The 17819-nt window shown below is 43.5% G+C and overlaps 1 protein-coding gene across 2 annotated transcripts; it reads left to right on the forward strand.

The window, feature by feature from the left end:
* Positions 1 to 1675: 1675 nt before the first annotated feature.
* LOC115415956 (glucosamine-6-phosphate isomerase 2) lies at positions 1676 to 15874 on the forward strand. Of its 2 annotated transcripts, XM_030129638.1 has the most exons (8): positions 1741 to 1767; positions 1964 to 2070; positions 6386 to 6510; positions 7004 to 7105; positions 7303 to 7485; positions 9580 to 9764; positions 10277 to 10451; positions 15610 to 15874. In XM_030129638.1, exons 3-8 carry the CDS (start codon positions 6387 to 6389, stop codon positions 15672 to 15674), a joined length of 834 nt encoding a protein of 277 aa, XP_029985498.1. In that variant the 5' UTR covers positions 1741 to 1767; positions 1964 to 2070; position 6386; the 3' UTR covers positions 15675 to 15874. The 2 variants fall into 2 exon arrangements, with proteins under 2 accessions (XP_029985499.1, XP_029985498.1); XM_030129639.1 differs by lacking the exon at positions 1964 to 2070 and having other exon boundaries at positions 1676 to 1767.
* The last annotated feature ends 1945 nt before the right edge of the window (positions 15875 to 17819 follow it).

Below are 17819 nucleotides of genomic sequence, written 5' to 3' on the forward strand. Positions count from 1 at the left end.
GGTTTTTTAGTTAGTGTTTTTTATAATAATAATAATGTTCATAATAATGGATTGGATTTCTAAAGTACTTTACATTATTGATCCATTCCTCATTCATTCCCACTCTGATGGTGTACACCAGGGTTCTAAACTGCTGTTCTTTCAGGTTCCACATTCAGTCTGATCTGATCTGCAGTGGACCCAACCAGTCAAATAAGAACAGAAGAAACCAGAAATAATGACAACTGACAATTTATGTCTGTGTTTGAGTGAAAAAAAACATTAAATTACAAAAATACTAACTTTAATAAACTATCCAAACAAAAAAAGATGTGAATAACCTGAAAAAAACTGACATTTCTTCAGATAAATCAGTGTAATTTTCTCAGTCTTCTTCCTCCACTTCTCATTAGTCCATGTGCATTCTGGATCAGATCTCCAAAGACACTAAACACTGAGGAACAGGAAGAAAAGAGTTCAAACTGGACTGAATTTAATACAGACATTTCAGGTTGGGCACATTTGTTCAGGTTAGTCACATTTTATTGGTACAGGAGAGTTTGGAAATGGAAAGAGTTTCACAATTTAATGTGATTTTTTGGACTAAAACAGAGACAAACATTTGTAGTTGTCATTATTTACAGACATTATTTTGTCCATCGAACCCAGTAGTAAATCTGCAGTCCTTCTGTTGTGTGGGTTCTTCTGCTGTTATTGGACTGTAGATCAGATTGGTCTGGATGTGGAATCCACACTAAAATGAGTTCCACAGCCTGGACTGTGGAATTTATACACTGTGTAAATCCATCCCAGGGGTCAGACTGGAACCTTTTGGGGGGGGGGGGGAATGCATGTTTGACAACCTTGGAGTAAAGTACATGTGTAGTCCAACGGCCCTTCCCTTCATCGAACCTGAACCCCACATCCACACACCAGAGGGACTGACGGGATTCAGACCATGAACATGGACCGAGGAGGGACCAGGACCAAGGAGGGACCTCATGTACCAGACGGACCCCTTTAAGTTTGACAGGTGTGACCGGAGCCCAGTAAAACCATCACACATCATCAGTCAGGATTTCATAAATATAGGTTCAAATCTGTCCTTCATACAGTGAATATTTAGTCATTTCATCATTTCAACTCCTGTGATGTTGATCAAGTCTCTAAATTCAACATGAAAACCAGTTTTCATCAATATTCTTCAATAATCCATTGAATTCAATGTGAAGATCAGTAAGTAATGGGTTTAATTTACTGTTTCACTGGTGTCAGACTTTTTTTTTTTATTCAATTTTTTTGTCAGACTCAATTTTTTTTATTTCATTTCGTCAGATTATTTTTGTTTTATTTCAGACTTTTTATTTCATTTGGTTTAGTTCAGACTCTTTATTTTTTATGTTATTGTTTTTTATGTCAGACTATTATCTATTTATATATATATATATATATATATATATATATATATATAATCAGACTATTTTTTTTACTTTTCTTCATTTTTAGGTCAGACTATTTATTTGTTTATTTCATTTGGTTTGGTTCAGACTCTTCATTTTTTATTTTATGTTAGACTCTTTATTTTTATTTATTTGTTTTTAATGTCAGACTCTTTATTAAACCCTCGCGCCTCATATCCGGGTCCTTTTTGGCCCACACAGACTTCCGTACTGACTGTACTATTAATCACGTGACAGGCACTGGGTCACGTGACAGCTCAGACTCCGTGCATCAGCTGACCTGAGTGTTTTCAACTCTACTATTGTGACAACAAACCCAGTTTAACAGGTGAAAACATCCAGCTGCTGAATACTGTGTGGACAGAACTGCTGAACTGATTATTGAACTGATTATTGAACTCATTAGTTTAATCTCAGTTTGGTCAGTTTGCCTAAAGTGCTCAAACTTTGCTGCTTTTTCGCTTTTCTTGCTAATTTACCGAGGACTGAGGAAAAGATTTAAAGTGTCATTAATCTGAACGAAGGAGCTGCGGAACCAGAACCCGAAGGCGAGGAGGACAGAAACATTAACAAACTGAAAAAAAGGAGAACGAAACAGGAGAGAGCGGAAGTGACGGAACAGCAGTAGAAGGTGAGAAAAGGTTCCGCCCCTCTGTGTTCTGATTGGCTGAAAGGCTCTACTGTTGTCTGTGGTCCGCCGGCCTTTATGTCCCTGAACGTCACACTGTCCATTTGGACTGTCCATGCAGGTATGAGGGCTGGGTTAAGGGTTACAGGGTTAAGGGTTAGAGGCAAGACCGGATTAACCATATGGGCAACTGGGCAATTGCCCAGGGGCCCGCGACCTCTGAAGGGCCCTGGGTAGCTCGGGCATAACGAAAATATCTGGTTATCTTTTGCTTATAAATGAAACTGTCCGCTGCCCGAAGCCATTGCACTGCACACAAACCCTGCTCCTGCTGTCTGTGACCGTGAGCTCAGACCCTCTCCTCATTGGTCAGTCCAAAAAGCGAATCAGCGGTGACGCAAATCAACGTGCGTGCACTGAGCGGGATGTGAGGCGTCAAGAACTACGCGACATACGCGAATCAAAACATTGCAAACATGGAGAAGCAGCTAAGTGGGAAGTTTTGTATTGGTCAGATAAATATTTCTTTGAGAGAAATTGACGGTTTTCCAGATGTTTTTATCAGTGGCGACTTCTCTCAGACTGCAGTGGAAGCCCGGATTCCCCTAAAATTATGAAAATTAAATGGTTAAATATGTTCGGTTGTGTTGACATTTTATTGACTACAAATGTGTTAGAACACGTTCATCTCAAAGATGAGTTCGTTCAGAATCAGCTTTATCACAAACCAACAGACTGGCTGTTGTTCACTTCTCCTCCATTCCCGTGTCTGTGTTTTCTCCTCCATCTCTGCTCAGTGCATTTGTCCACAGACTGTGTCCGTCTGTGGGCTTCAGTGGGACTGAGTGGAACAGTTTTTTTCATTGCCTTAAAACTGGACGGTATTTGGATAAATGCCACGATGTTGTCCCGCCCCCGGACGCCGGGTGTCTCTGCGGGTGAATGGAGCTGTGGGCGGAGCTCGGACGGGCTGGACGCCAGAATCCCACGTGCTGATTGGAGGATCGGTCGAAAGGCTGAATCCCGTTTGATTGACAGCTGTTTTCAGATCTACTCCTTCACTGACACAGTTCAGTTTAATAACATCGCGCATTCTGCTGGGAAATCAAGAGAGAAACCACTACGAAATTACTCGTTCATTTTTTGCACTGTAAATAAAACACACTCATTGTACTTCCTTGTTTCAATTTAACATAGTTTCAGCGTTTTCTTGTTTCAGTTCCATAATTTAGTCATTTCTTGTTTGAGTTTAATCTGGTTTTGTAGATAGTTAAATCAGTCAAACTGTCGGCTAGGTCGGAGTGAAAGGAGCGTCTGTAGTTTAAAAAGGCTGAAGTCTGACACCCACAATGCACTGGGCCAAGGCAGTCTAAGCAGCCTTGGTCTGATGGATACTGAGAGGACACTGGTCCAGTCCCTGAAAAAGACGCCTACTTGGTACGATAAGGTCACTGAGCATTTTCTTAATTCTTTTTTTTTTTTTTTTTTTTTTTTTTTTTACTTTTATTTTTTATTTTTTTTTTTTTTTTATGTAAGCCGACAGTGAGCTTCCCCTGTCTAAAAGACGAGCTGCCGCCACTGGTTTATAGTATTTAGTATATGTAGTATTTAGTATTAAAATGTTTAACCCTTGCCTTGACATGCCTTGAATTGTGATGTGTTTTCTGTTTAAAAGTTAAACTGGGACCAAATGTTTATTTTAGCAGATTATACTGCATTATATTTATTTTTTTCCTTGTGGTGGCTCCATGAAAATGTTGAGATATGTTTATTGTTGAGAGAAAGCAGATTTCCAGATGTTTACATTGCACTTACTTTAACTCTCTTGTTGAATTCTGAGGTGACAAGGGGATTTCTGTTTAAAAATCATATCTGATTCTATCAGATTATGTTTGTGTTTTGTCTGTGGGCTTTTTCTGACGATTCAATACATTTGTGTTGGCAAAAAGTGTTCTTAAATAAATACTGGATACTTTGGAAATGGTTTCTTATTTATTTTTTGTGAAAATGGACGACACTTCCCTCTCTTTCTAATGTAGTGGATCAATTTTAGATTATACTGATGATGATGATGTGTTTTGTTTTCATATCATCATATGCAAGTGAGTGGCCTTGACAAGAGGCTATAGTGGTGCACTTATAGTTCTACGAGCATTTACACATTTGTACATCAAAATGCAATTGATAATAGTTAGATATTGGAGTATGGGGTATGTTTACATATATTCCTGGAATTTATTCTGTATTTTGCCAGATTATAGGGATCCTGGGGTTGTGATGATGGGGCCCTTGAATATTGTTGCCCAGGGTACAATGAAGTGTTAATCTGGCCCTGGTTAGAGGGTTAAGGGTTAGAGGGTTAGGTTTTAGGTTTAAGGGTTAGAGGGTTAGGTTTTAGGTTTAAGGGTTAGAGGGTTAGGTTTTAGGGTTAAGGGTTAGAGGGTTAGGGTTAGAGGGTTAGGTTTTAGGGTTAAGGGTTAGAGGGTTAAGGGTTAGAGGGTTAGGTTTTAGGGTTAAGGGTTAAGGGTTAGAGGGTTAGAGGGTTAGGTTTTAGGGTTAAGGGTTAGAGGGTTAGGTTTTAGGGTTAAGGGTTAGAGGGTTAGGTTTTAGGGTTAAGGGTTAGAGGGTTAGAGGGTTAGGTTTTAGGGTTAAGGGTTAGAGGGTTAGGTTTTAGGGTTAAGGGTTAGAGGGTTAGGTTTTAGGGTTAAGGGTTAGAGGGTTAGGTTTAAGGGTTAAGGGTTAGAGGGTTAAGGGTTAGAGGGTTAGGTTTAAGGGTTAGAGGGTTAAGGGTTAGAGGGTTAGGCTTAGACACAAAACAGATGACAGCTGATGAAATGAGCCCAAACCCTTAACCCTCTAACCCTTAACCCTCTAACCCTTAACCCTAAAACCTAACCCTCTAACCCTCACCCTTAACCCTCTAACCTTAACCCGTAACCCTCTAACCCTCTAAGCCTAACCCTCTAACCCTAACCCTTAACCCTCTAACCCTAACCCTTAACCCTCTAACCCTTAACCCTAAAACCTAACCCTCTAACCCTCTAACCCTCACCCTTAACCCTCTAATCTTAACCCGTAACCCTCTAAGCCTAACCCTCTAACCCTAACCCTTAACCCTAACCCTTAACCCTCTAACCCTAACCCTTAACCCTGTTACCCTAACCCTTAACTCTCTAACCCTAACCCTTAACCCTCTAACCCAAACCCTGTAACCCTTAACTCTGTAACCCCAACCCTTTACTCTTCTGCAGTGTGACCAGGGCAGTAGTGTCTTCCATAAAGTGCTTCTGTTCCACATCTCCTGTTCACATGTGTATTATAATGTGTCAGAATGTGTCAGAATGTTTCAGAATGTTTCCCAGTGTCCAGAACAAAGCAGAACTAAAGAACAGGCTGAATGTGAACAGCAGATAAATGCACATCCAGTGTGTTCTGCAGGTTTGGTCACATAGGTCATTTATGAACAGATGTTCCAGAAGGTCTAACATGCATGGGTTCATTTAACAGAAGAACTGTGTTTGGAATAAACACATTGAAAGTTTCCTTTAGCCTCATGGGTGAAAAAACACAATACATGTGCAAATGGTTGTTGTCCAAAACTGGATTCCCAAACACAGACTGTGTTAAAGCAGCTGTGTACTGATCCTGTCTGTAGAGTATCTGGGATTACTGGTTTACTCTGATTACATTTAAATGAACCTAAAGTACATGACCTGTTTGACCAATCACATCCTGCACTTACAGACCTGGAATTCCCTGACTGACAACTGCCCCGCCCCTGACTGACAACTGCCCCACCCCTGACTGACAACTGCCCCGCCCCTGACTGACAACTGCCCCGCCCCTGACTGACAACTGCCCCGCCCCTGACTGACAACTGCCCCGCCTCTGACTGACAACTGCCCCGCCCCTGACTGACAACTGCCCCACCCCTGACTGACAACTGCCCCGCCCCTCACTTTGTTCCTCCACCTGTAGGATGAGGCTGGTCATTCTGTTATAAAATAACACTGGTGTCCTTTAACTCTGTCTAACACTGGTGTCCTTTCACTCTGTCTAACACTGGTGTCCTTTAACTCTGTCTAACACTGGTGTCCTTTCACTCTGTCTAACACTGGTGTCCTTTAACTCTGTCTAACACTGGTGTCCTTTCACTCTGTCTAACACTGGTGTCCTTTAACTCTGTCTAACACTGGTGTCCTTTCACTCTGTCTAACACTGGTGTCCTTTCACTCTGTCTAACACTGGTGTCCTTTCACTCTGTCTAACACTGGTGTTCTTTAACTCTGTCTAACACTGGTGTCCTTTAACTCTGTAGCATGAGGCTGGTCATTCTGGACGACTATGCCCAGTCCAGTGAATGGGCAGCAAAGTACATCTGCAACAGAATCATCCAGTTCAACCCGTCTGAGGACAGATACTTTACCCTGGGACTGCCCACAGGTGAGTGGAGACTGGTACTATGGCAACAGCAGACTGGTACTATGGCAACAGCAGACTGGTACTATAGTAACAGCAGACTGGTACTATAGTAACGGCAGACTGGTACTATAGCCACGGCAAACTGGTACTATAGCAACGGCAGACTGGTACTATAGCCACGGCAGACTGGTACTATAGCCACGGCAGACTGGTACTATAGTAACAGCAGACTGGTACTATAGCCACAGCAGACTGGTACTATAGTAACAGCAGACTGGTACTATAGTAACAGCAGACTGGTACTATCGTAACAGCAGACTGGTGCTATACCCACAGCAGACTGGTACTATAGTAACAGCAGACTGGTACTATAGCCACAGCAGACTGGTACTATAGTAACAGCAGACTGGTACTATAGCCACAGCAGACTGGTACTATAGTAACAGCAGACTGGTACTATAGTAACAGCACTCTGTTAGCCTAACTGTAACCCAGACCCTGTGTTGTGTCCTAGGCAGTACCCCGTACGGCTGTTACCAGAAGTTAATCCAGTACCATAGAAGTGGAGATCTGTCATTCAAGTACGTGAAGACCTTCAACATGGACGAGTATGTGGGTGAGTTCAGTCCACTGATGACTGGTACTGGTACTAACTGATGACTGGTCCTGGTACTAACTGATGTGTGGTACTGGTACTAACTGATGCGTGGTACTGGTCCCAGTTTGGCATACAGCGTTGGTTGTGGTACTGGTACCAGTTCCTGATGCCTGGTACTGGTACCTGTTTGGCTGACAGTGTTTTGTGTTGTGCAGGTCTTCCTCGCAGTCACCCCCAGAGCTACCACTCCTACATGTGGAACAACTTCTTCAAACACATCGACATCAATCCGGCCAACGCTCACATCCTGGACGGAAACGCAGACGACCTGGAGGAGGAGTGTCAGAAGTACGAAGAGAAGATCCAGGAGGCAGGAGGAATCCAGCTGTTTGTAGGAGGTAAGAACAGTAGATCCACGAGGAATCCAGCTGTTTGAAGGAGGTCTGAACAGTAGATCCAGGAGGAATCCAGCTGTTTGTAGGAGGTAAGAACAGTAGATCCAGGAGGAATCCAGCTGTTTGAAGGAGGTCTGAACAGTAGATCCAGGAGGAATCCAGCTGTTTGTAGAAGGTAAGAACAGTAGATCCAGGAGGAATCCAGCTGTTTGTAGGAGGTAAGAACAGTAGATCCAGGAGGAATCCAGCTGTTTGAAGGAGGTCTGAACAGTAGATCCAGGAGGAATCCATCTGTTTGTAGGAGGTAAGAACAGTAGATCCAGGAGGAATCCAGCTGTTTGTAGGAGGTAAGAACAGTAGATCCAGGAGGAATCCAGCTGTTTGTAGGAGGTCTGAACAGTAGATCCAGGAGGAATCCAACTGTTTGAAGGAGGTTTGAACAGTAGATCCATGAGGAATCCGGCTGTTTGAAGGAGGTAAGAACAGTAGATCCAGGAGGAATCCAGCTGTTTGTAGGAGGTCTGAACAGTAGATCCAGGAGGAATCCAACTGTTTGAAGGAGGTTTGAACAGTAGATCCATGAGGAATCCGGCTGTTTGAAGGAGGTAAGAACAGTAGATCCATGAGGAATCCGGCTGTTTGAAGGAGGTCTGAACAGTAGATCCAGGAGGAATCCAGCTGTTTGAAGGAGGTATGAACAGTAGATCCACGAGGAATCCAGCTGTTTGAAGGAGGTAAGAACAGTAGATCCAGGAGGAATCCAGCTGTGTTTAGGAGGTCTGAACAGTAGATCCAGGAGGAATCCAGGTGTTTGAAGGAGGTTTGAACAGTAGATCCAGGAGGAATCCAGCTGTTTGAAGGAGGTCTGAACAGTAGATCCAAGAGGAATCCAGCTGTTTGAAGGAGGTCTGAACAGTAGATCCAGGAGGAATCCAGCTGTTTGAAGGAGGTCTGAACAGTAGATCCAGGAGGAATCCAGCTGTGTTTAGGAGGTCTGAACAGTAGATCCAGGAGGAATCCAGCTGTGTTTACGAGGTCTGAACAGTAGATCCAGGAGGAATCCAGCTGTGTTTAGGAGGTCTGAACAGTAGATCCAGGAGGAATCCAGCTGTTTGAAGGAGGTCTGAACAGTAGATCCAGGAGGAATCCAGCTGTTTGAAGGAGGTCTGAACAGTAGATCCAGGAGGAATCCAGCTGTGTTTAGGAGGTCTGAACAGTAGATCCATGAGGAATCCAGCTGTGTTTAGGAGGTCTGAACAGTAGATCCAGGAGGAATCCAGCTGTGTTTAGGAGGTAAGAACAGTAGATCCAGGAGGAATCCAGCTGTTTGAAGGAGGTCTGAACAGTAGATCCAGGAGGAATCCAGCTGTTTGAAGGAGGTCTGAACAGTAGATCCAGGAGGAATCCAGCTGTGTTTAGGAGGTAAGAACAGTAGATCCAGGAGGAATCCAGCTGTTTGAAGGAGGTCTGAACAGTAGATCCAGGAGGAATCCAGCTGTTTGAAGGAGGTCTGAACAGTAGATCCAGGAGGAATCCAGCTGTTTGAAGGAGGTCTGAACAGTAGATCCAGGAGGAATCCAGCTGTTTGAAGGAGGTAAGAACAGTAGATCCAGGAGGAATCCAGCTGTGTTTAGGAGGTCTGAACAGTAGATCCAGGAGGAATCCAGCTGTTTGAAGGAGGTCTGAACAGTAGATCCAGGAGGAATCCAGCTGTGTTTAGGAGGTCTGGGTTTCCTTCTGTTTATTCACAAGGAAGAAATGATTAATTAAATGGTGGTCATCTGGGGGGTGGGGGGCTAGGCCAGATCACCACAAAAATGTAATTGTTTCTTCCTTGTGCCAGTATCAACATTTACTGAAAATTTCATGAAAATCTGTTCATAACTTTTGGAGTTATGTTGCTAACACACACACACACACAGACACACACACACACACAGGAGGCAGGTCTGTGTTGGTGGAGGTCTGCGCTCTCTGAATGCTTTTCTTGTTGGTTTTGCTTCTGTTTTCTGTCATTGTCTTTTGTTTGTCTTGTTTTGATCTGTTTGTTTGTTTGTTTGTTTTTTTGTTTTTTTGTTTGTTTTGGTGTGTGTGCAGGTATCGGACCTGACGGACACATTGCCTTTAATGAGCCTGGTTCCAGTCTGGTTTCCAGGACCAGGGTTAAAACTCTGGCTAAAGACACCATCATGGCCAACGCCCGCTTCTTTGACAACGACCTGTCCAAGGTTCCAACCATGGCCCTGACTGTGGGGGTGGGCACCGTCATGGACGCCAAGGAGGTACCATCCATCCACTGTGTGTTTAAGAGGATCCAGGGTTAGGGTTAGGACCCAGGTCAGACCTGTCCAAGGTTCCAACCATGGCCCTGACTGTGGGGGTGGGCACCGTCATGGACGCCAAGGAGGTACCATCCATCCACTGTGTGTTTAAGAGGACCCAGGGTTAGGGTTAGGAGGGCCATCCATCCAGGGTCTGTTTAAAAGGACCACATGGACCCAGGTCAGACTGGAACACCCAAACCAAGGCAGTAGAGAGCAGGAGGGGAATGGATCCCACCCCCCAGTTCTAAACCAGGTGTCCAGGTGCCCATGTGGCCCAAACCCTAAACCTGGTCCCCTCTACTTTGTCCATGCTGACCCGTTCTGTGGTTCTGGTTTTTGTTCTGTTCTGTGTTCTGACCCGTTCTGTGGTTCTGGTTCTGGTTCTGTTCTGTGTTCTGACCCACTTTGTGGTTCTGGTTCTGTTCTGTGTTGTGACCTGGTCTGTGGTTCTGGTTCTGTTCTGGTTCCAGGTTCTGATCCTGATCACCGGGGCCCACAAAGCCTTGGCTCTGTCCAGGGCCATAGAGGAGGGGGTCAACCACATGTGGACGGTGTCAGCGTTCCAACAGCATCCAACAACCACCTTCGTGTGTGACGAAGACGCCACGCTGGAACTGAGGGTCAAAACTGTCAAGTACTTCAAAGGTACCAGAACACCAGCAGGTACTGCAAAGGTACCACAACTGTCAAGTACTTCAAAGGTACCAGAACACCAGCAGGTACTGCAAAGGTACCACAACTGTCAAGTACTCCAAAGGTACCAGAACACTAGCAGGTACTGCAAAGGTACCACAACTGTCAAGTACTTCAAAGGTACCAGAACTCTGATGGTCCTGAAGTGGGTCCAGTAGAACCAGGACAGGAGGATCCACCACAGGGAGTTTTAGAGCAACCAAACAGATCTGAGTTTGAAGATGTCAACTCTGACAGACAGACAGACAGACAGACAGACATCTAATATAACAGACGGACAGACATCTAATATAACAGACAGACATCTAATATAACAGACAGACAGACAGACAGACATCTAATATAACAGACAGACAGACATCTATTATAACAGACAGACAGACAGACATCTATTATAACAGACAGACAGACAGACATCTAATATAACAGACAGACAGACAGACAGACAGACATCTAATATAACAGACAGACAGACAGACAGACATCTAATATAACAGACAGACAGACATCTATTATAACAGACAGACAGACAGACATCTAATATAACAGACAGACAGACAGACATCTAATATAACAGACAGACAGACATCTAATATAACAGACAGACAGACAGACAGACATCTAATATAACAGACAGACAGACAGACATCTATTATAACAGACAGACAGACAGACATCTAATATAACAGACAGACAGACAGACAGACATCTAATATAACAGACAGACAGACATCTAATATAACAGACAGACAGACAGACATCTATTATAACAGACAGACAGACAGACATCTAATATAACAGACAGACAGACAGACATCTAATATAACAGACAGACAGACAGACAGACATCTAATATAACAGACAGACAGACAGACATCTAATATAACAGACAGACAGACATCTAATATAACAGACAGACAGACAGACAGACATCTAATATAACAGACAGACAGACATCTAATATAACAGACAGACAGACAGACATCTAATATAACAGACAGACATCTAATATAACAGACAGACAGACATCTAATATAACAGACAGACAGACAGACATCTAATATAACAGACAGACATCTAATATAACAGACAGACAGACATCTAATATAACAGACAGATCCCCACAGGATACCATGAGGGACACGGTCGAATGCCTTCTCCAAATCCACAAAACACATGTGGACCGGTTGGGCGAACTCCCATGAACCCTCGAGCACCCTATGGAGGGTATAGAGCTGGTCCAGGGTTCCGCGACCAGGACAAAAACCACATTGTTCCTCCTGAATCCGAGGTTCGACTATCGGTCGGATCCTCCTCTCCAGTACCTGGAATAGACTTTCCCCGGGAGGCTGAGGAGTGTGATCCCCCTATAGTTGGAGCGCATCCTCCGGTCCCCCTTCTTAAAAAGGGGAACCACCACCCCAGTCTGCCAATCCAGAGGTACTGTCCCCAACTGCCACGCCATGTTACAGAGACGTGTCAGCCAAGACAGTCCCTGCACATCCAGAGACTTAAGGTACTCAGGGCGAATCTCATCCACCCCCGGCGCCCTGCCACCGAGGAGCTTGCGAACCACCTGGGTGACTTCAGCTTGGGTGATGGACCAGTCCACCTCTGAGACCTCAGCCTCTGCTTCCTCCATGGAAGACGTGACAGTGGGATTGAGGAGATCCTCGAAGTATTCCTTCCACCGTCCGACAACATCCCCAGTCGAGGTCAGCAGCTCCCCACTTCCACTGTAAACAGTGTTGGTGGTGCACTGCTTTCCCCTTCTGAGGCGCTGAACGGTTTGCCAGAATTTCCTCGAGGCCGACCGATAGTCCTCCTCCATGGCCTCCCCAAACTCCACCCAGACCCGAGTTTTTGCCTCCACAACCGCTTGGGCTTCAGCACACTTGGCCTGCCGGTACCCATCAGCTGCCTCTGGAGTCCCACGGGCCAACAAGGCTCCATCAGACTCCTTCTTCAGCTTGACGGCATCCCTTACTTCCGGGGTCCACCACCGGGTTCGGGGATTGCCGCCACAACAGGCACTGGAGTCCCTGCGGCCACAGCTCCAAGCAGCCGCTTCGACAATGGAGGTGGAGAACATGGTCCACTTGGACTCAATGTCCCCAGCCTCCCCCGGGATCTGGGAGAAGCTCTCCTGGAAGTGGGAGTTGAAGACCGCACTGACATCGAGCTCTGCCAGATGTTCCCAACAGACCCTCACAACACATTTGGGCCTGCCGAGTCGGTCCAGTTTCCTCCTTCACCAGCGGATCCAACCCACCACCAGGTGGTGATCGGTTGACAGCTCTGCCCCTCTCCTCACCCGAGTGTCCAAAATACGCGGTCAGAGATCTGATGATACGACAACAAAGTCGATCATCGACCTCCGGCCTAGGGTGTCCTGGTGCCAAGTGCACTTATGGACATCCTTGTGTTGGAACATGGTGTTTGTTCTGGACAAACTGTGACTAGCACAGAAGTCCAATAACAGAACACCACTCGGGTTCAGATCAGGGAGGCCGTTCCTCCCCATCACCCCCCTCCAGGTCTCACTGTCGTTGCCCACGTGAGCGTTGAAGTCACCCAGGAGAACAATGGAGTCCCCAGTCAGAGCACCATCCAGCACCCCTCCCAGGGACTCCAAGAAGGCCGGGTACTCTGCACTGCTGTTCGGCCCGTAGGCCCAGACAACAGTGAGGCACCTGTCCCCGACCCGAAGGCGCAGGGACACGACCCTCTCGTTCAACCGGGGTGAACTCCAACGCATGGCGGCTGAGCTGAGGGGCTATGAGCAAGCCCACACCACCCTGCCGCCTCTCACCGCGGGCAACACCAGAGAAGTGGAAAGTCCAGCCCCTCTCGAGGGGTTGGATTCCATAGCCCAGGCTATGTGTGGAGGTGAGCCCGACTATATCTAGACGGTATCTCTCAATCTCCCTCACAAGCTCTGGCTCCTTCCCCCCCAGCGAAGTGACATTCCATGTCCCAAGAGCTAGACTCTGCGTCTGGGGATCGGGTCGTCGAGCCCCCTGCCGTTGACTGCCACCCAATCCACAATGCATCCAGCCCTTACGGTTCCCTCGGTGGGTGGTGGGTCCACCGAAGGACAGGCCCACGTTGGTCTTTCGGGCTGTGCCCGGCCGGGCCCCATGGGCAAAGGCCCGGCCACCAGGCGCTCGCTTTCGAGCCCCAACCCCGGGCCTGGCTCCAGGGTGGGGCCCCGGCTGCGCCGTACCGGGCGACATCACGGTCCTTGTTGTTTTGCTTTCCATCATGGCTTCTGAACTGCTCTTAGTCTGGCCGGTCACCCAGGACCTGTTTGCCTTGGGAGACCCTACCAGGGGCATAAAGCCCCCGACAACAGAGCTCCTAGGATCATTCGGGCACTCAAACTCCCCCACCACAGTAAGGAGGCAGTTCAAGGGGAAGAGGTTAATATAATCAGATCAGTATAATCAGAACATTTGAATCAGGTAAATATAATCAGATTAATATAATCAGATCATTAGCATCAGATCAATATGATCACATCATAATCAGATCAATATAATCAGATCATTAGAATCAGATCAATATGATCACATCAATATAATCAGATCATTAGAATCAGATCAGTGTAATCAGATCAATATAATCAGGTCATTATGATCACATCAATATAATCAGATCATTAGAATCAGATCATCATAATTAGATCAATATAATCAGAACATTTGAATTAGATCAACATAATCAGAACATTTGAATCAGCTCAATATAATCAGATCACTAGAATCAGATCAATATGATCAGGTCATTTGAATCAGATCAATATAATCAGAACATTTGAATCAGCTCAATATAATCAGATCATTAGAATCAGATCAATATAATCAGAACATTTGAATCAGATCAATATAATCAGATCACTAGAATCAGATCAATATAATCAGATCCTTAGAATCAGATCAATATGATCAGATCAATATAATCAGATCCTTAGAATCAGATCAATATGATCACATCATAATCAGATCAATATAATCAGATCAATATAATCAGGTCATTATGATCACATCAATATAATCAGATCATTAGAATCAGATCATCATAATTAGATCAATATAATCAGAACATTTGAATTAGATCAACATAATCAGAACATTTGAATCAGCTCAATATAATCAGATCACTAGAATCAGATCAATATGATCAGGTCATTTGAATCAGATCAATATAATCAGAACATTTGAATCAGCTCAATATAATCAGATCACTAGAATCAGATCAATATAATCAGAACATTTGAATCAGCTCAATATAATCAGATCACTAGAATCAGATCAATATAATCAGATCCTTAGAATCAGATCAATATGATCAGATCAATATAATCAGATCCTTAGAATCAGATCAATATGATCACATCATAATCAGATCAATATAATCAGATCATTAGAATCAGATCTGTATAATCAGATCATTAGAATCAGATCTGTATAATCAGATCATTAGAATCAGATCTGTATAATCAGATCCTAATGGTTTTCAACTCTTCAACAGTATATTTTTCTACAAACACATGCACTGGTTCCTACAACAGGACTGGGTTCAACATTCAGACCAGACTCAGACCAAATTTAGACCAGATTCAGACCAGATTTAGACCAGACTCAAACCAGATTCAGTCCAGATTCAGATCAGATTCAGATCAGATTTAGACCAGATTCATACCATATTTAGACCAGATTTAGACCAGATTCAGGCCAGTGTTCTGAAACAGGTTTAGAAGAACTGTGGGTCTATTCAAAAAATAAATATTTACTGAGATAAAACACAAAAGATTATTAAATCAAACCCATGTTTATTTGTCGTTGACACTACAGTTCACATGGAACAGTAGAAGGACAGAAACTGTACTGAATATGTCTGTGGTTTGTCACAGGTGCATTCTGGGAATAGTAGTAAATATTGAAGGCAGAGTGTTTGACCAAAATGGCCGCTGTTGAAAAACCACTGGTGATTTATTAGTGTTTAAATGTCCAGGTTCTGTATGTAACTCCAGTAGACACGACGGGTTCCGCGTGTAACACCGGTGGATACGATGGGTCTGATCTGTGTCCCCTCTGTGTCTTTTTAGGTCTGATGCATGTCCATAACAAACTGGTGGACCCGGTTCTGAGCATGAAGGACCAGGACAAGTAGAAGACCAGAACCCATGAGGACTCATCTGGTCCCAGCTGGTCCAGTTTTCCTTTAGTTCTTCTTCCTGGTCTGTTACTGAACACCACTGTTACTGTTGGGGTCATTCTGTCACTTCTTTATTTGGACATTAAATGATCATTTCTGTGCTCTGTATCCATGGTTACCTCTTCCTGTTTCCTTGTATTAAATGTGTGTGTGTATGTGTTCAGTTTCTGGGTCTGTGTTTTGAACTCCTGCTGGTTTTGGTGCAGGTTCATCAGATCCTTTATCCTGTTTCCTTTATGTTTGGATTTGGATTTCTATTAAAGGTCATGACTTTAAATGGGCTGTTCTGTTCTGATACAGACATACATACATTCATATATACATACATTCATATATACATACACGTACATACACACAGGGTGGGGAAGCAAAATGTACAATAGTTTGAGGCAGGGATTGAAAGACAGTGTATGACCAATTAGTTTACTGAAAGTCATGAGAATTTATTTGCCACAAGGAAATGTCCATAATAGAAAATGTTTTTATTCTATGTGTCCTCCTTCTTTCTCAATAACTGCCTTCACACGCTTCCTGAAACTTGCGCAAGTGTTCCTCAAATATTGGGGTGACAACTTCTCCCATTCTTCTTTAATAGTATCTTCCAGACTTTCTGGTAATAGTTTTGCTCATAGTCATTCTCTTCTTTCCATTATAAACAGTCTTTATGGACACTCCAACTATTTTTGAAATCTCCTTTGGTGTGACGAGTGCATTCAGCAAATCACAAACTCTTTGACGTTTGCTTTCCTGATTACTCATATGGGCAAAAGTTTGTGAAAAGGTATGGATAATAGTGTTAGGTATGATTATGACATCAGTATATGTTTGGGTTCAAAACAACTGACGTAGTGTCTGCTGAGAAAAAACAACTAAATGTTCATTGTACATTTTGCTTCCCCACCCTGTATATATATATATATATATATATATATATATATATATATATATATATACATATATATATATACACACACACACACATACATATGTATACACATACATACGTACACACATATACATACATACACACACACATATATACATGCATATATGTATATATATATACACACACAAATACATATTTATATACATACACACACACATATATACACAGACATACATACTTTTTTGGTTTTTATTTAACCAAGAAAAGGATCCCATTGAGATTAAGAACCTCATTTTCAAGAGAGTCCTGGCCAAGAGACAGCATGAAACACAACACATAGTTACAACATACAGTTACCTCATACAGTTACAACAAACAATCATTTACAGGACAAGTCAACCTATGAAAAACACCTGCAAGTCATTGAGTTGTTCTCCAGCACTTAGAGTTTGGATTTAAAAGCCTTCAGACAGATGAGTTCAGACAGTTTCCAGTCTTTTAGCAGCAGATCCATGTGGACGGAGCAGAGTACACAAATGCCCTTTTCCCAGCTCTGTATGAGCAAATGGCACAAAGAGGAACAAATGCTCGTTCAATCACAGACAATATGAATCAACACTTCTTCTCATAATTAAACTACAGATATATTCAATATATATATATATATATATATATATATATATATATATATATATATATATATATATGTTCAAGTATGGCCTTATAGATGAAGGTGTCCCAGTGCCCCAGCCTCCTAGTGGACAGGACAGGCCAGCCCACTCTGGAATACAAGTCACCATGATGTGTCCTGGTTTTAGAATTTGTAATAAACCTCAGAGAAGCACGATAGACAGTGTCAATCATTTGAAGATACTTAGACGATGCGTTCATATAAAGTACATGTTGCATAATCTAACACTGATAAAAAAGTGGCAGTGACAAGGCACTTTTTTACATCAAAAGAAAAACACAAGTTGTTTGGAAAGTAAAAGCCCAGTTTAAGCTTTAACTTCTTTAGCAGGTTTTCAATGTGGGGTCTGAAAGTGAGGGAGTCATCAGTGAAGACACCAAGATCCTTCTACACATGAACTATGTCTATGACATTTCCCTCTGAAGTAGACACTACTGGGATAGATTCAGGTACTTCTGAGAGTTTGAGAATAGCATCATCTGAGTCTTTTCAGTTTGAGGATCAGTTTGAACAGAAGAAGTGA

This window comes from Sphaeramia orbicularis, unplaced genomic scaffold, assembly GCF_902148855.1.
Source record: "Sphaeramia orbicularis unplaced genomic scaffold, fSphaOr1.1, whole genome shotgun sequence".
NCBI lineage: Eukaryota > Metazoa > Chordata > Actinopteri > Kurtiformes > Apogonidae > Sphaeramia > Sphaeramia orbicularis.